A 22,895-nucleotide genomic window follows, 5' to 3' on the forward strand; every position below is an offset into this window, starting at 1 on the left:
AATTATTCATTAATTCTTTTTTTTTTTTTAATAATTAACCATAGATTTGGATTCTCTTATTATTAGTGTCTCATAAAGCGTATTTAATCTACTCCAATCACATCATTACACGCTTTACAAATTTCATTACGCTCTCTCTCTCTCTCTCTCTCTATATATATATATATATATATATATATATATATATATATATATATATATATATATATATTGAAGAAGAAAATAATAATAATAATATAATATAAAAGCATTGGTGAAAAATAAATCTAACATTTGTGCCTTTGTGAAATTTTATTAAAATTTTAGTTATTTTTACAAATTTGTTTAAACAAAAAATATTCATCTTGATTTGGATAAGGTATGCATGGTTCTAAATATATTTTTTTAAAACAAAAATAATGTAACTTAATGTAATTAAGTTATAGTAAAAGTCAACAACTTTATCAACAATCAATTAATAACTATAAAAATTTGCAAAGTTAAATTATTGCTAACATATTTTAAGTCGAACCAGTCACACATTGTCCATATTCGCACATGATCTTCTTAGTATTGATTTATTTATCATGTGTGATTTGCGGGATATTGCACAAAGAACAAAACTTACTCAATGTCCACTTTTGACTTTTGAGTAATAATTGTAGTTTCCCTTCAGCAAACAAAAGAAAAAAATGCAAACTTGACTGGACCTTGTCAAAAAACAAGATTTGATGAAAAGTTAAAAGAAAAGTTGCAGTTTACTATCCAACATTGAACTCTCACGAATGACCACAGGCCAGCTTCTTGCACAAAGAATAATGAAAAATGTGCAGTGAAACATGAAACATCCTTATCAAGAATTCCCAAATCCTAAAACAACAGTTGTTACCTAAACATTGACAATTAGTTCTTGATCACAAGAACAAGTTCTGTAACAATCAACATTTCACAGGACCGTCCAGAAGAAAAGGATTGATTATCCAAATGCAGGCTGTGGGCAAAAAGTTCAGCTTTATTGCGATTTTGCAGCAGTGAAATTCAACATGAGGCAAATACCCGGTCTAAAAACAGTTCAAAAGTAGTTGCTTTTGTAGAAGTTTTTAAGGAAATTGGAGGAGCCTTGGTCTTTGGCATCCCCGTCCTGCATGAAATCTTCATGGCCCGTGACATATTGACCAATGATGTGGTGCCTTTGCTTCGAGTGGTCCACGACATTCTTCAGCTCCTCCATCCCCTTGAACAGCAGCATATCAATCACCTGTAGGTAGACAAAAAGTTTTACATGAAAAATTTCCTTGCCAATTTACTCGAGTCTCTTACACTAAAATGATATCATGTAAACACGAACTTAGGGGCTAGAGTGAACACGCAGAATTACTGGGTCAATCGATTCGATTAGTTTTTAGACATTGCCTCTACAGTCATAAAGTATTATAACTCCACATATAATAGTTCACTCTATAATATCATTGAGAGACACTACCCCAAAACATAGATTTAAGTTTACTGCTAGATGAGCTGATGAATAAAGCACAGGTAGTTTTTTCATGTATACCATTGTATGTACACAGATGGTAATAGCTCAGTCCGTAACATCATTAAGAGACAATGACCCAACCATAGGTTTTAAGTTTACCATTGAATCAAAATTTCAAAATAAAACCAAAGGTCTATTAAAAGGATAGATGCTGCCTTTGCATATGTATGGTTAGGAAGTAATTAAGACTATCAAGACTATCAAGACTATCATTAACACTGCAAAACTAGTCTAGAAAGAACAAAATAGATACATAGTATATAATTATCTCACAGAGAATTAAACATGCTGGGATTGGTTTTATATATAAATGAAAAATGGGAATCTATATAGTGTTTATGCGGGGGTGCTAAAGGGGTATTAGAGTCAAAAGGAACATAGAGAAAATTCAAGAACAATGAAAATCATCAAGATCTTATATCAAAGATCAAATCATTTTGGATCTGCAGGAAGATGGAATGACCCTTTATGCTCCCACAAGTCTCATCACAGATGAAAAATATTTTGACCCCGGGTCTGCAGTGATACTAATACAAGGCAAATAGACCCCGGGTCTCCAGTGATACTAATACAAGGCAAATACATCTGTCATGTGTGAGCAATATTTAGGTGGAAATACAATAATATTCATATGGTAATACATGGCAGTACAATGTGCAATGTGCTGCCAACAATATTTAGGTGGTAATACACTAATACTTGAATATTAGTGTATTAGACTAACAGCATTGTGCTCCCTCGCATAATAATACCATTACCACATTTTTTGGCTAAGTAATCGTTACAGCATATCAGCTCAAACAACATAACTGATTTAAATCATCTTCTATTAATCCCTGTTTCAAACTTGCACATGGTGAGATAGATGCATCAGCGCATGCGTGTACAGAGATTACAGCAGCCCATGCCGGTGGAAAACGAAGAGAAATCTTATGGTACAAACAATAGTGCACCATGTGGAAAACCTGTAAGTACTCCGGAGTAATTATCCTCACCCATTTTCTCCTCTTTCAACTGAAAAGTGGTTTCGACTTTCCACATAACAGATTGATGCTTACTCATCACATTGTTTCCCTCCACTTACTTTTCCTCGTAATAAGCATAATACACACCCCACAACCCACCCAAATTATTGAGGAAAAAAACAAGAACATGTACTAGAAATCATACTCTTTTTTCTTCATGAAATTCCAGGTTCCGAAGTAGCACAAAGTTTAGGATAAACTTACCTTATAACAAAATGAAAGGTCGAAACTTTCTCTAATGAAATCATAAATAAGAGACAAACATGCCAATTCTAATTTCCTAACCTAAGGAACTCACTTCTTTTCATATTTTTTTCACCCCTTTGCCTTTCATGGTTAAGAAATGCCACACATTACCATTTTCACAAACTAGTTAATATAAATTAGATAACAGGCAATTATCAATTTTGATCTTTCATAACCCATACTCTCCAGGTAATTCGCACCCCAAAAAAAAAAAAGACATCTTTTTCCGCCAAACTAAATTAAAAGCTCAAAACTTTCTTCAGCAAACTCAAAATGAAGGCTTAATTAATGTCAATTGGGCATTTCAAATTTCTCTCTGTGACCGATTGAGGTTCAATTTCAATTAGCCAGTGAATCATCAGAATTAGCATTACAAATTAACCAAAGCACTAATTGAATACACGGAGTAATAAATAAATTGACGCATGAAGCTAAAAGAGTGAATGTTTATAGTTTCTTATTGATTTAATTACCTTAGGGTTAGTGACGCTGGCGTTACGGCGGAATTCAGAAGTAATGGCAGAGCGGAGTTTGGAGGGGTTAACGACGTCGTAGAGATTGTAGATTTCCATAACCTGAGGAATAGATCTACAGCACATCCGGAAGAAATCGAAGGTCCGGTGGCGAGCCTCCTCCAGGCTCATCGAGTTCGGCGGAACCTTAAACTGCTTCATCAAATGCGCCATCGCCGACGAGCGGATGAGATATGAGAGAGATATAGAGAGAGAGATGGATATGGCAGAATCGAAAATAGGGAGGAGAAAGACAGTCGATGAGCAGTGGAGTTAAAAGTTAAAACTGATAGGTATTCTAGGGGCTTAATTTAGGGGCGTGTTTGGATAGTGGTGAATAAAAACTAAAGTCGAAGCAAAACAATTTATATTTTAGGCATTTTTTTTTGGATAATGAAAGAAATTTATAGTCATTGTTTGAGCTTTGTATTGTATATATAATACTTTGTATGTAAACCATACAAAATAAGTAAATTGTAATAAAAAGGCTTTGTGCAATAAATCAGATAAAAAAAGTATTTACAAAAATTGAAATTGTGATTTTCAAACAGAAGATACAATTTGTGGTCTTTGATTTTTATGTGAGTAAAATAATTGAATTTATAATAAATTTGTATTTTACAAACCTATTTTCTAAAATGTAATAGGTCACAAATTTATGTCACTCCAATGGATATACAAACACAACATGTGACTCCTACCAAAAGATTATAGTGTTTTTTGGTATCATATCGCTGCGAAACTAATACAGATTCAGTTCATGTCAAGCTCGTTAATTCAGATTCAGTTCAAGTCACGCTCGTAGAGTTTCTCTTATGCCGGAGAAGGTCTAATCCGGAGCTTTTTAACACCCGGAGAGTTTCCAGTTACATTAGCAGCCGACTAACCAACTGTCACAAACTGTTAGGTCGAAAGATTAGTAGTTTAGGCATATATAAACAAGTGGATGGAAGCTGGATTGTCAGTAATTCCAAAATATTTGATTGCTACGGAACTTTTTCTTGAGATAGGTTCTTATAAGCTCTTTATAGGTCCAACTTTGTTTCCTACTGAACTCCAAGAAGGCGTCTGAACTCAAGTGGAAATCCCCTTTCCCCATAGCCTCGAAAATGAGTGGATCTGTTAACATGGCAACACGATCGTTTACATTCATTTTGTTTAAAGCAAAATCCAGGTTCCTTCCTAGTCTTCTGTCCAAGTAAGCGTCAACTACAGATCCATAAGTCACGAGATCAGGAACCACTTTTTCATGCTTCATGTGTTCGAGGCTTACGTGCAGATCCCAGAACAGGCACATTTTCGAAAAGGCCATTGCACGAATGTTGAACGTGGTAAGATCGGGACGGAATCCATATTCTACCATTCTGACAAATTCTCTCTGCAAGCTTTTCATTTTGAATTTCGCGGCATATGATAGTAGCAAAAGATTCCAAAGCAGGTTTCCAACGTTCTTCCTACCAAGGCCTACGTCCCTGAGGAACTGACCCAAATAGTAGAACTTCTCCTCTTTGATATAAGCAGTAGAGATCGACCTAATTGCTTCTTCCTCTACGAGAATCCTTGACCTCTTAAGACGCATGTAAGCCCGTTCCATTTCAGAAAGTGAACCAAAACGGCTGTAATATATCACGTAAGCATTTCCAGTGGCAGAATCTACAGGGAAGCCCATGGAAACCATTTCCTTTAACGTAATTTCCATCAATTGAAGTTGCCCTCTCTTTCCAAAACAAGATATAGCCAGTGCATAAACACGTGGAACCATGCTAGAGTCTTTCATCTGTACTTGATGAAGAATTTTGACAACCATATCAAAATATCCCATGCACCCATAGATATCAATTAGTTTCGCAACTACTCGAACATCCAGCACAAAAGAACTGTTTAGTATTTCATCCCAAACTGCCTGTGCTTTACTGAGTAAACCGTTATTGGCATAGCATAACATCAGAGCAGATAGGGTAGAAATGTCAAGTAGAAAGCCTTCAGATTTCATACCAAGTACAAGCCTTTCGGCTACTAGAGGTAATCCTTTTATACTCAAGTCCTCTATCGATGAAGCAATGTTTGCATAAGAACCATTCAAAGCAACTTTCTCCACTTTGTTGTGCCATGGTTCCTATTATCAACACAGCAAATAAATGTAGGATGAAAATAAAGAACACCATATTTAAATTTGATATGTTTCGTTCATGGAAGTTGGATTTCATAAAACCAAACAAACAAATAACTTTGAGCTTCTAATTTCAAGTCCAACTCGGATTTGAGCCAGCTAGCGTTTGAGTCAGATTGTGCAATCCCCAGTTAATTCATGAATACAAATGATGATTAAATGTTTCACAAGCCACAACATACAGTACAAATTTAGCGCAATAGCATTTATCAACATTTATCATAGTTATCTCAAGTTTTAAAACTTCAGTGATGTTTTTATTTTCTTTAATTAATGATGAATAAGGGTGTTCATCAAAGGATAATGCTAATCTTCAGCTTCTTGTGTCTGTCCCAATTACTGTTTCAACAAAATTTTGCCTTAAGCTACTCATAATAAGAATCCTCCAAAAAAAAAACATTTTTTCTGCCAAACTAAAATTAAAAGTTCAAAGCTTTCTTCAACAAACTAAACATTAAAGCTTAAGTTTGATATTTCAAATTTCTCAAAAACCCAGAACCCCAATGACTGGGTGAGGCTCATTTACTATTAGCCAATAAATCATTAGAATTTGCATTCCAAATCAATCAAAGAACTGTTAAGATAAGAACTAAATCACTGCATGAAACTAAAAACAATGATTTTTTTATTTTTTTTTTTACAGATTCTTGTTGATTTAATTACCTTAGGGTTAGTGAGGTGGGCATTCCGGCGGAATTCAGATGCACCGGGAGAGTGAAGGTTGCATGTACGGAAGACCTCGAATGTCCTGCGGCGAGCCTTCCCCAAGCTCATCGAGCTCGGTGGAACCTTACAGTTCTTGATCATATGAGAGCTGTGTTGAAGCCGAAGAGGAGAACAAGAAGCTCAACACTGAGAAATTAAAAAAATAAAAATAAAAAATTAAGCTTGCAGGAGATGGAGCTGCAAAAAAGAAAGGTATATTGAAGTATTGAACTGCGCGCTAATGGCTTCCTATTGGTTTTTGGTTCCGTGTGGATAATACATGGCTGCAAATATGCCAAAAAAAAAAAAACACAATAAAATTAAAATTAAAATTTGTATTCCAATGGTAAATTTTGCTATTATGTAATAGGTAACACACATAAAAAAAAATGTTGGTTAAAATTAAAATTGTTATATTATAAAAACAATGTTTAGTCATTCTTTTTGGACTAACTCTTTAATTATTGACTATTTCACTTATTAATTAATGAGAGTAATCTTGGAATAAATGAACATTTATGAGCATCTTGAATAAGGCCCTGTTTGGTAAAATGACTGTTAGCTATTAGCTGTTTGTGTTAATTAGATGATATAAATAGTTAATAACATTAGCTGATTGTAGAAAAGTGTTTGATAAATTAGCTGATAGCTGTTTGATATAATTTATTTTTTCAAAAAAATAATTGAAAAAGTTGCTTGGAGTAGCTTTTTGAATTTTAGCCTTTTGGAGTTGCAAAAAGTTAATTAATCAAACATTTATATCGATATTTTAACTAAATCAAACAATTAATAGTGGTCAAATAAGTCAAAATTAGTCTATAGACAATTTTTTTACCAAACAGGGCATATATCTTATATCTTTAAACAACTTAATCTTCGTTCACCCTATCACCATTTTATGATTACTAATTGCATATAGTATAATTTCCGTAGTATATATTATTGATAAATTGTGAAAGATCTTAGTAATATAACTTATGTATTTATATTAATATATGTGTGTATACACCGTATACATAAAATTTTATAATCTTGTGAGTTATAACTCTGTATATATTGTAAAGGTTGTATACTCGATTTTTTTATGAACCTCTTGTAGTATAGTAGAACATTTGATGAATATCGTATTTGTTTAGTTTTATCATTTCATTTATAATTGTTTTACTTGTTTGTGCAATTTGAAGCATGTTACATACTTATTTTTATTATATTAATTGTGGCAAAGTGATGTGAAAGTAATGTTCGTAAAAACATGTAAAATTGAGCTATATAGATGTAAGGAGAATTGTGAAATTTGTTACGAAAGTTAAGAAGGCGGAAATATCATATTAAGAGTGTCAAAATTGAACTTGGAAACTCAAAAGAACAAAAAGAAATCATAAAAACACATTTTGAAACATGGATTAAGGATTACATAGTGATTCCCCTTGTGGCAAGATTTTGCAAGCACTTTTATGAAAAATCATGATCGAAATTAAAAACTTTTGATAACTATAAATGTCACGACGTGATCATATCAAGCTAACTTTAATAATCAACATGTATGATAAGTAACATCTTAATAAATACGAGAAGTATCATGACAATATTGTAATATATGATATATGATATTATAAAAACGAAAATGCTCATTTCTTCTATGGTTTTTACCTTCAATTTTTTTTTTGTCATGATGTGACTTTCATTCATTAGGTGCCAATAAAATAGTTAATTTATTAATAACTAATAAATAAAGTTAACTACCAATCACACAATCACACTATAATACATTAAGAAGAACAAATTATAAGGAAATTATATAAAGGGTAATTTTCGATAATATACCTCATTAAAAAAGTCATTTATTACTCCCAAAAAAAAAAGTCATTTTATTTAAAGGAACGGGACGATGGCCAAACGGTCCCTACCCCAAAAAAAATAATAATGTAAAAACCGCATTAAGTAATTCACGGTGTACATTTTTGGAAAAAACACAGTGGATTTGTTGTTCTCCATCTCCATCAGTCCATCGCCATTAATGTCCGTGCAGTTTCTCTCTCCTCATTCGTCCCTGTAGACCGGAGGAACAAACGACGTCGCATACTCAGGAACGAGAACGAGAGCGTGAGAAAATAATCAAATCTCAAATCGAACCCCGCCACCCCCCCTCCCTCCCCAACAATCTAGGGTTTCTTCTTTCTTCTTCCGAGGGCACTCTGTCCGAATAAAAAAGAGAAGGAACGACGCCGTACCAGGAGAACACGGAGCAGCATGGATCCAGTGCCGTCGAGCGCTGCTCATGGAAACCTCGATGAAAATATAGCTCAGCTCATGCAGTGCAAGCCCTTGTCCGAACAAGAGGTGCCTCAAAATTTTATTCGGGCATTTATTTATTGTTTCGTTAAGATTGTTATTTCAGATCCGGATTCTTCATTTTTCTTTTTTGCTTTTCCTCGGTGTTTACAATTCATGTTGGAATACAACTTTTGAATTTGTAACCTGAGTGTATGGCATTAATTATCGCTTTCTTACATAGATCCGTTGTTTACTTGATTCTGGTGGAATAAGGAAATGCTAAGAAATTCTGAGGTCAAATTTGAAAATTTTTCATCATTTCTGTCCCATTTACCTGTCTAAATTCATCCTTCTAAATGGAATTTGACTTTTAGGAAGAGATTTGAGCTTTCCCACTTCCAACAGGGTGCTTACATAGAATAGATTTTAATATTAATATAAAGTTACAAACTTGAGATTCGAGTTGGAGGTGCTGGAATCCTTAGTTGTATTTGAGACTGGAACTTTTGAGCTATTTTTTCTTTCCTCTCCTTTTGCACTCTGATGTAATGAGATAATGCTTTGCTGTCCATATGAGCTTAAGATAACAGAGAGTCGGGGAAAGGGGCAGGGCAGCAGGGGATTGGCTATACCAATCATACATACTCTAGCATATTCTTCTGCATAGACTTCTTTCTTTACAAATGTTGCATTCTTTCTTAACACAGGTGCGAGTGCTATGTGAGAAAGCTAAGGAAGTTCTGATGAACGAGAGCAATGTACAGGTATGTCAGTTTATGGTTACTGCTTTCAAACTCTCCAATGCTCTCTATCTGTCTCTGGATTTTCTCCTTTCCTTTTGATATTTTCCTTTCTCATTTCTTGGGGTTGGATTTTGGGGGCAGTGCAGTGTAATTAATTTGACTTTATACTCTAATATAATGCACAGTCTTCTGCTTTAGTTGAACTTATAAATTTCAAGATTTCACCTTTTCTAAAGTGCAGCTCTGTTTTTTTCACTTGAAGATATATCTTTCATTGATAGAATGATAGTATGTTTTTGTATTTAGTGAAGAGTGGACTTTTAATTTTGTCTGAGAATGTGAGTTTCACAAAGACTTTACAGAACTTACCTTTGTTTTGGCCTAAACATGACAGACTTTAATTTTTCTTCACTACAAGAAGCTATTTACCAAGTTTGTTAATCGTTTCATTCAAATCATTTATGATTTTCAATGGGGCCAGGTTTTAATTTATCTAAAACCGTCTCATAGAAATGAGGTTGTCAGTTCGCAACTTTGCTTTAGACTCTAAAGGGTCAGTCTTTTCCCTTTTGCAGCCTGTGAAAAGCCCTGTGACCATATGTGGTGATATTCATGGGCAGTTTCATGATCTTGCTGAGCTCTTCCGAATTGGTGGAAAGGTACTTGCTTGCACTTAGGTATTAATGTATTATGCAATGCATTGATGTGCTATCTGCAGTCACAACTTTTCCTAGGCACATTTAATCGTTGATCACTACTTTGTAATCTCACAATGCTTGACATATTTGTATAAATGAGTTATTTCTGTTGGGGAAATATGCCTATTGTTGTAGATTAAAATTTTTATAAACCATTCCGACAATTTCAAGAATATAAGCTCACTAACAATCTGTACAATGAAACATGTACGTTTCTAATTTTGTGAACAAATTCTCACAACTGCTTCAATGGATGACATCTTTTGGCAAACACTAATATAATGTTCAAACTATAGCATCACTATATCACTATATATTTATTAAGTCAAAATGACCAGTTAAAAATGAAATAGGAGGGCGAAGGTTAACAGATATCCACTAGTTACACTTTCTCTTAGTGAAATCTACTATTTGATAAGTGCTCTATTCTGGATTACTCGTTTCCTGTGTACTGGAGTTCTTGCTGTTGAGTATTGCAAATATCACACCTGTGTTGCTTATGTATTGATGTCAGTGGTGTATGTTATCTGAGTTTGTCATATTTATGCTCAATACTTTTATCTTATTGGCAGTGTCCAGATACCAATTATTTGTTCATGGGAGATTATGTAGATCGTGGATACTATTCTGTTGAAACAGTAACGGTAGGTTTTACTTCACATCATAGCTTGGTGTTCAATTAAAAAATCTTCTCCTGTGAAATAGTGGTGAATATATTGTTGTTGGTTGCTTTCCAGCTTTTGGTGTCTCTCAAAGTTCGCTATCCTCAACGAATTACAATCTTGAGAGGAAATCATGAAAGTCGACAGGTATACATCTGTGGTCCTACCAGATTTTCATTTGTTGCATTTTTCCCTTTAACATCATTTTCAGAGATCTCTTCTTTCCTACTGGATGTATAATTTTTGGCATTTTCCTATTAGCATCACTGTGTGTTTCTCTTCCTTAAGTGAGTTAAATTATTGCACTAATTCGTACTCAATTATATATTGAGTCATTTATCACGATGTCGTAGTCCTAGAACGCTTCATCCCCCTTTTGGCTTCTCCATATACTTGTTTCTCCTAACTTTATAACAGATTCAGGATCCTTTTGTCAAATTTTGATTGTGAAAACTGATGGCCTGTTTTTTTTGCAGATTACTCAAGTTTATGGGTTTTATGATGAATGCTTGAGGAAGTGAGTTCACAAGACCTTGACCAATTATGATTTTCTAGATGTAGGCTTTTCTTTTAGGAAAGAAAAATGGAATGAGTGCATTTATGTTTAAAAAATGAGGTGGTTCTGCAGGAGCTTTCTAAGTTGTAGTTGCCATGGCTTTGTTGCTTTATAATGTTAGAATGTTACAATAGCTGATTTGCTCTTTGCTCATATGAACTTTATTTGATTTTGGTGGGGGTAAGGTTTAGTATGATTCTAAGTGGAATGTACTATCTCAAATGCTAGGTGATACTGGGGAATTATTGTTTTGTTATGTTTTAAGTTCAAATCTATAGTATAACGTGTCAAAGCAGTAGTTCAGCAAGACTACTTTAGCAGTTTGGTCCATTTATATGCCTAATTGATCTGTAATGTCTGTTAAGTAATATTTGTTCTCACTTCTGTCTGTAGCTTTCTTCTATATTTCTCTTTGAATTGTTATATTAGCAAGTGCACATTGGTTGACTTGCAGTTACATTTTACAGATATGGAAATGCTAATGTGTGGAAGACTTTCACTGATCTGTTCGACTATTTCCCACTTACTGCTTTGGTTAGTACTGCATCTTGACCCCTAATATTTCTCTTGATACTTGTTAGTTTATGTGCAAGATTTCGGTCTTCATTCATGAGATATGGATTGCGTATTTTCCTAATATTTAGAGAATGCTCTGTGATGGATCATGGATTTAGATGTTATGATCTTTGTTCTTTGTATTATTATTTTTGCATCATGAATTAGGTACACGGGGAAGTATCATGCTAGTATGCTACAGCCTATATTTCACGTTTTAGACTTTTAGTATGTATTGTTGAATTTGTGATCTTTCATTCAAGTGCCCTTTGGGTACTAAAATTAACGAAACAGATAACTCTCACAATAAAATCACCAGCATAAATTGCTGATCTAACATCATAATTTGCTATTGGTGGTTCAGTAAGTAAATCTTAGTGCCGGGTTTATTGCAAGATAATAATTTTGGTTTGCAATGTTGCTCTAAATTTATGATCATGTATTTTGGTTAATTTTTAAACTGAACCATTAATCATGCCTGTACTGATGGTCTGATTGATATATTTCTTTAAATTTTTCTTCTAGGTTGAATCAGAAATATTCTGTCTTCATGGTGGTTTGTCACCATCTATTGAAACACTTGATAATATTCGTAGTTTTGACCGTGTACAAGAAGTTCCACATGAAGGGCCAATGTGTGATCTTTTATGGTCTGATCCTGATGATCGTTGTGGTTGGGGTATATCACCTAGGGGTGCTGGATATACCTTTGGCCAAGTAATTCAAACTCTTTTCACCATTTTCTTTCCATTTTAGAATACTTAGTGGTATGACTTTTACAGGCTATCTTTTTCTTTTAACTTAACAGGACATATCAGAGCAATTTAACCATACTAACAACTTGAAGCTTGTTGCTAGAGCACACCAGCTGGTTATGGAGGGATTCAATTGGGCTCATGTAATTTTTTACCTAAAACATTTGGACGCTTATTGTAAATCTGGTTGGAGAGAAATAGGAATTAGATATTTTCTGTCTCTTGCAGGACCAAAAGGTTGTTACCATATTCAGTGCTCCTAATTATTGTTATCGATGTGGAAATATGGCATCCATTCTAGAAGTCGATGACTGCAAAGGCCATACATTCATTCAGGTATGTCTCTCTCTCTCTCTCTCTCTCTCTCTCTCTCTCTCTCTCTCTCTCGTGCTTGATGCATACCTGTCTCATGTGTACACTCCACATTTACACGCTTTATTGTTTGCCTCTGATATTGGTGTAAAGTGCTTCTAAATATTCACTCAACCTATCATTTTACAGTTTGACCCAGCCCCAAGGAGAGGGGAGCCGGATGTAACCCGAAGAACACCAGAATACTTCCTGTAAAGCAGCTCTATGAAGAGAGCTGGGTTCTGTGCAGAAGCTCACACCATAGCTGCTTAGCCTGGTGGCTTCTTAGTAATTGACACTTGCAGTTCTGTTGTTGGTGAGATGGCATAAAGCATGTAGAAAAGGACAGGTGAGACTTCTCTGAGTTGCTGTCCAGAAACCTTTCCGCAATACAATTAAGAGCCTGAAGCTTGATTAGGGTTCCTGCGTATGTATCATTTCATGCGTTAGTTTTGTTACTCGTTCTATTAATTTCCTTCCATTTTTCCGTTTCTTTCATTCTTCTAGTAGGGTAACCATTTTTTAACTTCTCTCCAGTACTTGTGTTCCTTATATAGCATTAACGTCAGGTGCATTCTGTCTTTAGATGAAAGACCAGTCATAAAATTTTCTGTATTGGGTGGTTTTAAACCCTAATTTTTCTTTGTTGATCTGTTGATCCATGGCGGCTGACCGGAAGCAATCTCTTCTAGGTTTAGCCACCCAAAAAACAGAATTGCCAGGTCTTTCTGCTTTGTAGTATTGTTTTTTGTCTTTGCTGTTTGAGTATGTAAGGCTACAACTTTGATAAATGAAAAAAATGCTTCACATTGTTGATTGGAAACAAGTTCTTGTTTGGATTACTACTTATTTTCTTGTTCTAGACTCAAAAAGTGTATCTTTTTTGCCCTGAAAGGGTGATCGATTGGGTGGAGCATGATTCTTGTATTTTTTTTGATCAGACTATGAAGTGTTATGAGCAAATCCTAACTGTAGTAGGCACTTTTAAGCCAGTACTATACTCAGACTAATCCCTATTTGTACCGAGCCGGTCCAATTAAGGGATAAAGTGCTGGTCAGATTGGTTTTTCCATAGTAGAGGGGTTTGAACTCCCGACCTCTTGATCAAGCTTGTTGCATCATAGTGCAATTTACTTACTTCTTATGTATAGTTTGTGGGTTATTAGAAACGGCGCATAAAAGAGGTTGAGTACCATACATGATTGTACCAACAAATTTATTGATATTGTAAGCTTTTTTAAAATAAACACAACAATTTATCGACAATTTCTAAAAAATTCTAAGTTATAGATCAACATTTGTGGTTTTTGCACATGATTTACCACTAGACAATTAGTATCATAAACATTCCCTAAACAAACATAACAATTTGTTGACAATTCCCTGCCCTTTTTAACTAATTCTCTTCACTACTATCAAACATAACCCACTTTTTTTCCTTACAAAGTTTCATGAGAAAGTACCAAACAACCCCAAACAGAGTGAGCAGAGCACTGATCCAAAACACAGTCTTAGTAGCAGCAGTCATCACATACACCAGAAACACAGAAGGCACCAAGCACATCACCACCAGCCATGGAAATGGCAATGGAACTTTGTAAGGCCTCTTAACGCTCGGCATCTTCTTTCTCAGCCATAGAAACGACGCGAATTCGAGCAGCATCCCCAAGCTGTACAAGAAGTTAACAGATGATATAATGTTGGTGAAGTCCATATATGAGACTCCCAGTGCCACTAGAGTTGAGACCAAGATCCCTATCCATGGAGTATCGAACCACTTGGACCGTGTCCCCAGAACCCGGGGGACAGCCCCGATGTCCGCCATGCCAATGATCTGGTAAGCACAGCTGCTCAGCTGGGCTTCATAGAGCCCCACTGCTGACAAAACCGCCCCGATTTCCACCCAGTATTTCAGCCATTTTCCGGCAATCATGGCTGCCAAATCCGCGAAATGGCCGTCTGTCCAGCTTGCTTGATCAAGAGGGGTGGCACCGGTGGTGGCTAAAAGGGGGATCAAGTAAGCCAGACAGGTCAAAATCCCAGCTGAAAACAGTGCCTTTGGGAATGTTTTCTGAGGCTGTTCAACTTCCCCAGCTAAAGTACTGGCATTATCCCAGAAATTCAGGTTCCAGAATAGGGTATTGAAGAACAAGTTCCAATCTTTAGGGACACCTTCCTGCCCCAAACTAACCCATCTTTTGGGATCAATCTTGGGGATTGAAATTACAGAGAGGACTAAAAATGGGCATAGAGACACAATCCCCAGAAAGAATGCAGTGTACCCAACAATTGAAAGACCAGAATAGTTCAGAAATGAGAGCAACAAAGTTATGGAGAAGTTAGCCAACATCCTGGGAATCCCCGAAGAGAAAACTGGGAAAACCAATTTGAGATAATCTATGTATAAAGCTGGGTACGATGCCAGATTGATGACCCCACTGAGGAGCTTCCAAGAACCCATCAGGGATCCCCAGAAAGGGCCGAATGCCTTGTGGGCCCAGATCACAAATCCGCCATTTCCGGGGAAAGTGGTGGCGAGCTCCGCCGTCACCAGGGCTTCCGGGATGCTCCAGATAAACGGGAAGACAAGGAATCCGAGAATCGCCAGAAGCGGCCCCGCCGCGCCCACCGCCAATTCCTCGCCATAGGGCCCGCCGGCGACCTCGAAGTAGATGAGGAAGATCAGGGGGATGAGAGCGAGTTTCTTGGAGTTCTTGGCGGGATTTGTCGCCGGAGATTGCAGCTGCTGTTCTTCATCTTCAAGAAGGGATTGCGACGGAGAAGATGAGTCAGCAGATGCACCACCCATGGAATCTGGAATGGAAGAAGAGATATTTTTGGCGAAGAAGAATCTGATTTTAAAGATTCATCTGAGAATGCTGAGTTGTGTGACAGCAAACAGTTTGATGCTTTTAAGAAATAACAACTCAACCAAAGTTACCAAACATTATCTTCTTCAAAGATTCAATTTTTAGCATGAAATGAGTGTTGGAATGAATATATCAATATAACACGACTCTCCCCACCTAAAAGTTTAAGTTTGATTTTTGTTAATATTTTTTGTTATTGACTCTATTACAATGTAGTATCTGTACATAATTATTTTTCAACCTAAGCCTAAAGAGTCAATGCCGTCTCCGCTGAAGCTCAAACTCACACCCTCTCATATGGAGGTCATGGTTGAAAAAATTGCTAGGCGCTTGGGAACTAATCAGCGCCGAGGCGCCCATATATTTTTTATTTAAAAAAAAATTATTTAATTTTTTAAGACTTGATAATTAATAACTATTTAATACTTAAATAGTTAATACTAAAATATTAAATATTAACTTAAAAAACTTCTAGAGTTTGATCAATTTAGGATTATTTCACTCAAAACAATTTCGTTTTGAGTAAAATAACTCATTTAAAAAAGAATGAAACAATAGTTAATTGGCCAACTAGGTGACCTAGTTGGTGCCTAGGCGGCCTAGTTGGCCGCCTAGCCGGCCAAGGGCCTAGACCACCGACTATGGTGATACGCTAGGCGGCTAGCCAGCGCCTAGCGCCTAGGGGCCTAGACCACTGACTATGGTGATATGCTAGGCGGCCGGCCAGCGCCTAGCGCCTAGGCGCCGATTAATCGATGCCTAGGCGGAATTTTTGCAACATTGATGGGGTGTAACCTTGATGCTATTTGATTTTTGTATTTAATAGTATATTTAATGTAATTTTTAAACATATAAATTTTATATGTTAATATTAAAATTAATATTATGAAAAATAAAATTAAAATTAACTACAGTCAAATTCCGTTAATTGAACTAGATTAATGACGAAGGAGTATATATTATACATGTTTAGTTTGGAGTAATTTTATTTAATTAGTTCTTGATAATTACTTCGTACTTAACAAGATCGAAACTAAATATAAAAATTTGTAACATTAGATTTAATCACATCCAATAATATAAAATGAATTTAATATAAACAATATTAAAAACATAAAACTAAAGAAGTAAGAACACGTGAAACTATGGTCTTGTTATTAATTATATTTATTAACCATAGGTTACTATCATAGCTTAAGGTATGACGCACTCACTCGATCAACTGGTGCCCTGTCGGCAAATCAGAGATAAACTAGTAAGACCTATGGTTTCACGTGACAAATTATCATATATATATATATATTTTTTTTTGAATGCTACTAGCTCTATTACATTGTAGTATGTGTTCATATATTTTCTCAACCTACTGAAACATAAAGAGCTAATAACGCCTCCACTAAGGCTCGAACTCACAACCTTCCAAATGGAAGTCCAACCCGGATACTATTAGACCACATAGTCCTGGTAAATTATCATATATATAATATATACGATATATGAGAATTCAGAACTTAGTTTTTGGGCCAAATTTCATGGAATTATGAGCCTTTATTCTCATGGGTTTTATAACAAAATGACATTGGGCTTATGAGAAAATGCAAATTATATAGTACGCTTTAAACTACAAAGAACATAGGATCAAATAATCGACTTAATTAATCAATTGCATATGTATTTATCTTTAGCCTAAGTTAATAATACTAAAAAAAAAAGGCCTATAAGTTAGTAATATTGTAACGGAAATATTAATTTTGACTGTTACATGTTTTAAATTTCTGACCCATTTAGTGTTATTTTGTGATTTTCTTGCATTCTCCCCTTGATATTTACTACTCCATAATATATAAACTTTTTATAAACTACACAATCAATTGAATTAGGAAGGGATATAATATAAATTTACAAGAATAAACTTAAAAGTTAAGATTTTAAACATTTGACGGCCAAAAAATTACCGAGTAACATTTTGTTGTCTTCAGACTAATTCTGCCACAACATTGACAATTCAAGAATTAACGGTATAGACACATTTTGTATTTTTGTTGGAAGTGTCATTGCAAATTTCTCTATCTCTCTTATTTAAAAAAAAAATATTTTGTTTTATGATATATGGATGATGATTCTATTTATTATCTTGGTATACTTTTCTTTTTCCAAACAAGTGGAATAAGAGTTTTCAAAACTTGAAAAATCGTACAAAACTAAATGTATGTTTAATAATATAAAATAAGAATTCTCAACAGACGAAAAATCACACAAAACTTAGTGTCAAATATAAAATATTTATAAATTATTTCACAAAACACTATATATCCCCACCCACCCACTCCCACCACCTACCAAAAAAAAAAAAAAAAAAGATAGATGGTCCCACTTTTAATGATTAAGTGAGCAAAACATTCTTTTCATTCTTAAATAATTACAAATTTTATAATATAGTATGTAATCTCCTACTTGGGAGAGTCACTCTGTGTGATTAGACCAAAATGTTATTAACATTTTTTCCTTTACTTAATAAAACTTGTACACCATTTTCCTTATATGGAAAAGTCCAATTGCATACTAGGAAATGTAGTGGGATCAATTTTGAAGTTTTGTCTCCTTGTTGGTCTCGCTTTCGTTAAAGAATCTTTGTATTAGACGATCCTTCTCGGGATGAACGAATCTATGTAGTAGTTGTATTCCAATCAATGATCTAGGATAAAGGATTACAAGATATATATGCTAGAGTCCTATATACACAGACTTACATAATGAATACAATACTAAATATGATAAGTCCTAATACGCCCCCACAAACTCAAGGTGGTAAGGCAACAACATTGAGTTTGTCACGTAAAAAGGAAAACCGAGCGGAGCCGAGTGCCTTAGTGAAAATGTCGGCCAACTGATCCTTGGTGGAAATGAACTGAACCACTGGATCCCCGGAAGCCACTTTATCCCTCACGAAATGATAGTCAATCTCCACATGCTTCGTCCGAGCATGGAAAACCGGATTCGCACAAAGGTATGTGGCGCCCAAATTATCACACCACAGCCGGGGTGAAGAAGACAGTCGAATACCGAGCTCACCTAACAAAGAAACCAGCCAAGTAACCTCAGCCGAGGCATCTGCAAGCCCATTGTACTCGGCTTCAGTCGATGACCGAGCCACAGTCTTCTGCTTACGACAGACCCAGGAAATTAAGTTGGTACCGAGATAGACAGCAAAGCCACTCGTAGACTTTCGATCCACCGGACAACCAGCCCAGTCTGAGTCAGAGAAGGCATGAATAACAAGTGAGTCAGACTTGGAGAAACGAAGACCATATTGTAAAGTACCTTTAACATAGCGCAACACACGCTTCAAGTCCGCCCAATGTGCAGTCGTGGGAGCATGCATCGACTGACACAGCCTGTTAACCGCATACGACAAGTCAGGCCGGGTTATGGTGAGATACTGGAGAGCACCTGCCAGCCGGCGAAAGGAAGTGGGATCTTGCAGCGGATCAGGAGGACCTGAGGACTCTGCCTTTGACGTGGAGACAGGAGTAAGAACGGGCTTACAGTCTTCCATTCCTGCACGACGTAAGATGTCAATCATGTACCGACACTGAGACAACACCAAAGCACCGCCAACATCAACAGTCTCAATACCCAAGAAGAACCGCGGAGTACCCAAGTCCCGAATCTTAAAAGCAGTAGCAATCCGATCAAACAACACAGACACAAGACGCGAATCACTCCCCATGATGAGAATATCATCCACGTAAACAAGCAAGTATACCTGACAGTCAGACTCAGAATATATAAACAAGGAAACATCAGTCTTGGACGATTGAAAGCCAATCTGAAGCAGATAATCATGCAACCTCCGAAACCAGGCCCGAGGAGCCTGCTTTAAGCCATAAAGTGACCGCTGCAAAAGACAAACATGAGTGGGGTACCTACCATCAACATACCCAGCTGCGAGTATCGCCTGGTCCTGCTGCGTCCAAATTGCGAACGCTGGGTTCACAACTACGGTGGAGCCATTGGTGGAGGGAAGAAACTGTGCAGGACAGAGAAGAGATCCGTCGACGTAGCCGATGAGGTTCTGGCCACGGAAGAACGGCACCAACTGTGTACGCCAGAACAAGTAGTTCTTGGACGTAAGTTTCAACGACACGAAATGGTGGGCACCCTGAAGAGAAACGGGCGTTGCCAACGACGGAGATGAAGTCGCGGCGGTGATGGTGCGGCTCTCAGAGACGGAGGAATTATCGGCCATACCTGAATCTGATACCAGATGAACGAATCTATGTAGTAGTTGTATTCCAATCAATGATCTAGGATAAAGGATTACAAGATATATATGCTAGAGTCCTATATACACAGACTTACATAATGAATACAATACTAAATATGATAAGTCCTAATACTCGGCAGCTTCGTACCAAATGGGAAAACGCAACATATTCCACGTGCAGAACTTCACTTACCAACTTCAGCTTAATTTGGTCTAAACTTTGACTCAATTAATATAACCATTCACTAATCAAATAAGAGATTAAATCTTTACCGATAATAATTAGGATTAAATTTACATTAAAAGTAATATTTCAGGGTAAAAATATATTAAATGTCAGTTAAATCATAGATGAGAGTGGGAAAAAGAAAATAATATAAAAGAACAGTTTTAAAAATGATACAATTGAAGAATATTTCATGAAATCTTACATTACATGCATGCAGAACATAAACACATGAACTTCAAAACCAGATCGACAGTAATGGAGGTTAATCTCCCTATATAGTGATGATGATGGAATTTGTATCTAATTTATCTTTGCAAAATCAACTGTTTCCTTTCCGTCGTGAGCTTTCCTGAAGAAATGCTTGACGTAGTCGGAGTAAAGCACGTTCTTGTACACCGCCTTCTCGCCGCTCTCCAACAACTCCGGCAGCGGTCCGATGATATCATTCGGCCGGGGATTCACGAAGATCGGCACTGAAATCCTGTTGTTGCTTCCATTAGCAATCACGCGGTGCTCGATGCTCTTGTACCGCCCGTTGCTCATGATCTGGAGCGCGTCGCCGACGTTAATCACGATGGCGCCGTTGATCGGCGGGACGTGAACCCAGGTGTCGCTGTCCAGTTTCCGAACGTAGAGTCCGCCGATTTGGTCCTGGAGGAGGATGGTGAGCGTGGAGACGTCGGAGTGACGGCCGACGCCGACGGTGAGCTCCGGGTTGGGACATTTGGGGTAGTAGTTCATGTTGATCCTCTTTGAGCCCATTAACAGCGATTCTTTGGTTCCGTCAATCTCCGTTACGTTTAGTCCCTTCATTAGAGACTTTAATAATCTTTTAATAACGGCGTCGCAGTTTCTCATAAACGTCAGCGCTTCACCCCGACAGGCCGACGGCCAAAGCGCGGCGGCTTCCTCGTCGGAAACGTAGAACAAACTGAGATAATCTTTCCACTCCAGAGCTTTCTCAGCCTGGGGAGTAAAGCTGGTGCCATATCTCACATTATTGGACGGAGAATTATCCTTGGAATGCTTGTTCTTCTCCTCCGCCGCCTGCCGGAAAAACCGGTAAGTCGCCGCCTTAACCTCTTCCAGAACCTCAAGGGGAACTCCATGATTCACAATCTGGAAGAACCCCCACTTCTCCGCCGCCTCACAGATCATATCACCCACCTTCGGATCACTCCCCCAGTCCGACAAGTCAATGACCGGAATAGTGTCGTCGACGATGACCGTGCTGGTCGTGATCCGCTCCTCCGCCGGCTGAATGTACTGTTTGGGAAGAGACTCGAGCCCCATGTCGGCAAGACCCTTCACGCCATTGCCTTCGTGGACAACAAAGTCGGTGATATTGGAGAGAACTGAAGACAAGATTGCAGGCATGGTTACCTTAATTACTTCAAAAACAACCTTAATTACTACGAAAAACAAGAATATAATAAATGTTATCCAAAATTCGCAAATACTAATGAAAAGAGGCTTATCTATCTCACTTTGATGATGGCTGTGTTCAATTCTGGTTTCCAATTTATAGGCAGTATGGATGCTCCCAAGTTGAGGCTGGGTTCATGGAATCATCTGTGGGACCAGCCAACCAGCCATTGGTTTGTTTGAATTCCTTTCCGATAATGTATATATATAAAATATTCGATGAAAGTTGTTGAGTCAAAGAATAAGTGTCGCGTTATATTGTTAAAGAAAGACCTTTCAATAAATAATCAACAATGGTGTTCTCAATCATGTTTGTACCTAAGAAGTTATGCCATTGTATTTGACAAGATCAGACACCAAAATCTACTTTACAACTTAGTGGTATGTATCAATAGATTTTTTCTATTTCCTACTTTTTTTAAGTTGACTATAGAAATTCACAACCACAACCAGAGAATGTATATTGGGTAAATCTTGGATTGTGACTTTAGTCAACAAAAGATCGAGATAAACCAACTTAGATTGTCTATAGTTGATAAAAGACGGGGCCTTTTGATTACAAATATATACATACACTTAGAAGTAGACCTAACTATATTAGGTCCTTTGGTTGCAAGGAGAAAATTTAATTTGGAGGAATAATTTGGTAGACAATAGTAAAGATACTGAAATAGTGTTTGGCCTGGTATATATGGGTGAGAAATGCCTCACAATATTACCAATCATCATGTTTAATATGGTTGGTAATATGGACCACATTTTGTATGTAATTATTAGGACTCTTTATTTATTTATTTCAAAATTCATGCAAGGTTAACGTACGAGTAATAGAGGGATCCCCATTTTCATATGATTGAAGCCATTACAAAAGCCATACAACTATACAAGGTAAATTTTTAATTTGTAAATCAATTTCAAAATTGAACTCGTAACTTTTAAGTATGAGAATTTCTTTTTAAACATTCTTTTTTTGTTTTCCTTTTACTTCATCACCATCCATATACTACGCTAATCTAATATGGGAACTTAACACCAAACTATTTGAAAACAAATCTTATGTGACACTTTGCATCCACTAAACCAATATAATGCTCTAAGCATTATATTATTGTTCAATTTCTATTTTTACATGCTAGCTATTATTATATTGTTATAAGAGTCAAATACTCTAATATTACACATCAAATTGAGAGAGAAGAGATATAAATAATTTATTTACTTAACATCCGTCATGCAAGAGTTCTTAATAAGAGCACCAAATAATATAATAGTAACAACACTTAAGTCAGTACCGTATATTTCCACAACAAAAACTAGCTTATAAGTAGAGACTTAA

General features: G+C 36.4%; 5 protein-coding genes across 6 annotated transcripts; 1 reads left to right on the forward strand and 4 right to left on the reverse strand.

The window, feature by feature from the left end:
• Positions 1–706: 706 nt before the first annotated feature.
• On the reverse strand, positions 707–3,573 carry LOC109152254 (NADH dehydrogenase [ubiquinone] 1 alpha subcomplex subunit 6). Its single transcript, XM_019299842.1, has 2 exons — positions 3,261–3,573; positions 707–1,237 (listed from the first exon to the last, which is right to left on the reverse strand). Exons 1-2 carry the CDS (start codon positions 3,471–3,473, stop codon positions 1,052–1,054), a joined length of 399 nt encoding a protein of 132 aa, XP_019155387.1. The 5' UTR covers positions 3,474–3,573; the 3' UTR covers positions 707–1,051.
• Positions 3,574–3,893: 320 nt separating this feature from the next.
• On the reverse strand, positions 3,894–6,414 carry LOC109152403 (pentatricopeptide repeat-containing protein At3g42630-like). 2 transcript variants are annotated; one of them, XM_019300064.1, is made up of 3 exons: positions 6,377–6,414; positions 6,133–6,321; positions 3,894–5,415 (listed from the first exon to the last, which is right to left on the reverse strand). In XM_019300064.1, the coding sequence occupies exons 2-3, from the start codon at positions 6,274–6,276 to the stop codon at positions 4,261–4,263; spliced, it is 1,299 nt and encodes a 432-aa protein (XP_019155609.1). In that variant the 5' UTR covers positions 6,277–6,321; positions 6,377–6,414; the 3' UTR covers positions 3,894–4,260. The 2 variants fall into 2 exon arrangements, with proteins under 2 accessions (XP_019155609.1, XP_019155610.1); XM_019300065.1 differs by having other exon boundaries at positions 6,133–6,314; positions 6,382–6,391.
• A 1,701-nt stretch (positions 6,415–8,115) lies between these two features.
• LOC109152404 (serine/threonine-protein phosphatase PP2A catalytic subunit-like) lies at positions 8,116–13,591 on the forward strand. Its single transcript, XM_019300066.1, has 11 exons — positions 8,116–8,514; positions 9,156–9,212; positions 9,767–9,850; positions 10,462–10,533; positions 10,627–10,698; positions 11,028–11,068; positions 11,575–11,641; positions 12,188–12,379; positions 12,471–12,560; positions 12,646–12,753; positions 12,919–13,591. The coding sequence occupies exons 1-11, from the start codon at positions 8,425–8,427 to the stop codon at positions 12,982–12,984; spliced, it is 939 nt and encodes a 312-aa protein (XP_019155611.1). The 5' UTR covers positions 8,116–8,424; the 3' UTR covers positions 12,985–13,591.
• Positions 13,592–14,097: 506 nt separating this feature from the next.
• Positions 14,098–15,604, reverse strand: LOC109152402 (probable polyamine transporter At3g13620). Its single transcript, XM_019300063.1, has one exon. It carries the CDS (start codon positions 15,575–15,577, stop codon positions 14,165–14,167), a length of 1,413 nt encoding a protein of 470 aa, XP_019155608.1. The 5' UTR covers positions 15,578–15,604; the 3' UTR covers positions 14,098–14,164.
• A 4,655-nt stretch (positions 15,605–20,259) lies between these two features.
• Positions 20,260–21,599, reverse strand: LOC109152436 (feruloyl CoA ortho-hydroxylase 1-like). The gene has a single exon (XM_019300132.1). The coding sequence runs from the start codon at positions 21,509–21,511 to the stop codon at positions 20,435–20,437; it is 1,077 nt and encodes a 358-aa protein (XP_019155677.1). The 5' UTR covers positions 21,512–21,599; the 3' UTR covers positions 20,260–20,434.
• Positions 21,600–22,895: the final 1,296 nt, after the last annotated feature.

Source organism: Ipomoea nil, unplaced genomic scaffold, assembly GCF_001879475.1.
Source record: "Ipomoea nil cultivar Tokyo-kokei standard unplaced genomic scaffold, Asagao_1.1 scaffold2403, whole genome shotgun sequence".
NCBI classification, from domain to species: Eukaryota; Viridiplantae; Streptophyta; class Magnoliopsida; order Solanales; family Convolvulaceae; genus Ipomoea; species Ipomoea nil.

Coding starts and splice junctions, on each gene's coding strand:
- LOC109152254 (XM_019299842.1), bottom strand. CDS start 3,473: ATGGCGCATTTGATGAAGCAGTTTAAGGTTCCGCCGAACTCGATGAGC. Junction 1,238..3,260: donor CCAGCGTCACTAACCCTAAG/GTAATTAAATCA, acceptor GTCTACCTACAG/GTGATTGATATGCTGCTGTT.
- LOC109152403 (XM_019300064.1), bottom strand. CDS start 6,276: ATGATCAAGAACTGTAAGGTTCCACCGAGCTCGATGAGCTTGGGGAAG. Junction 5,416..6,132: donor CCCACCTCACTAACCCTAAG/GTAATTAAATCA, acceptor TGTTGATAATAG/GAACCATGGCACAACAAAGT.
- LOC109152404 (XM_019300066.1), top strand. CDS start 8,425: ATGGATCCAGTGCCGTCGAGCGCTGCTCATGGAAACCTCGATGAAAAT. Junction 9,851..10,461: donor TCTTCCGAATTGGTGGAAAG/GTACTTGCTTGC, acceptor TCTTATTGGCAG/TGTCCAGATACCAATTATTT. Junction 12,754..12,918: donor AAGGCCATACATTCATTCAG/GTATGTCTCTCT, acceptor ATCATTTTACAG/TTTGACCCAGCCCCAAGGAG.
- LOC109152402 (XM_019300063.1), bottom strand. CDS start 15,577: ATGGGTGGTGCATCTGCTGACTCATCTTCTCCGTCGCAATCCCTTCTT.
- LOC109152436 (XM_019300132.1), bottom strand. CDS start 21,511: ATGCCTGCAATCTTGTCTTCAGTTCTCTCCAATATCACCGACTTTGTT.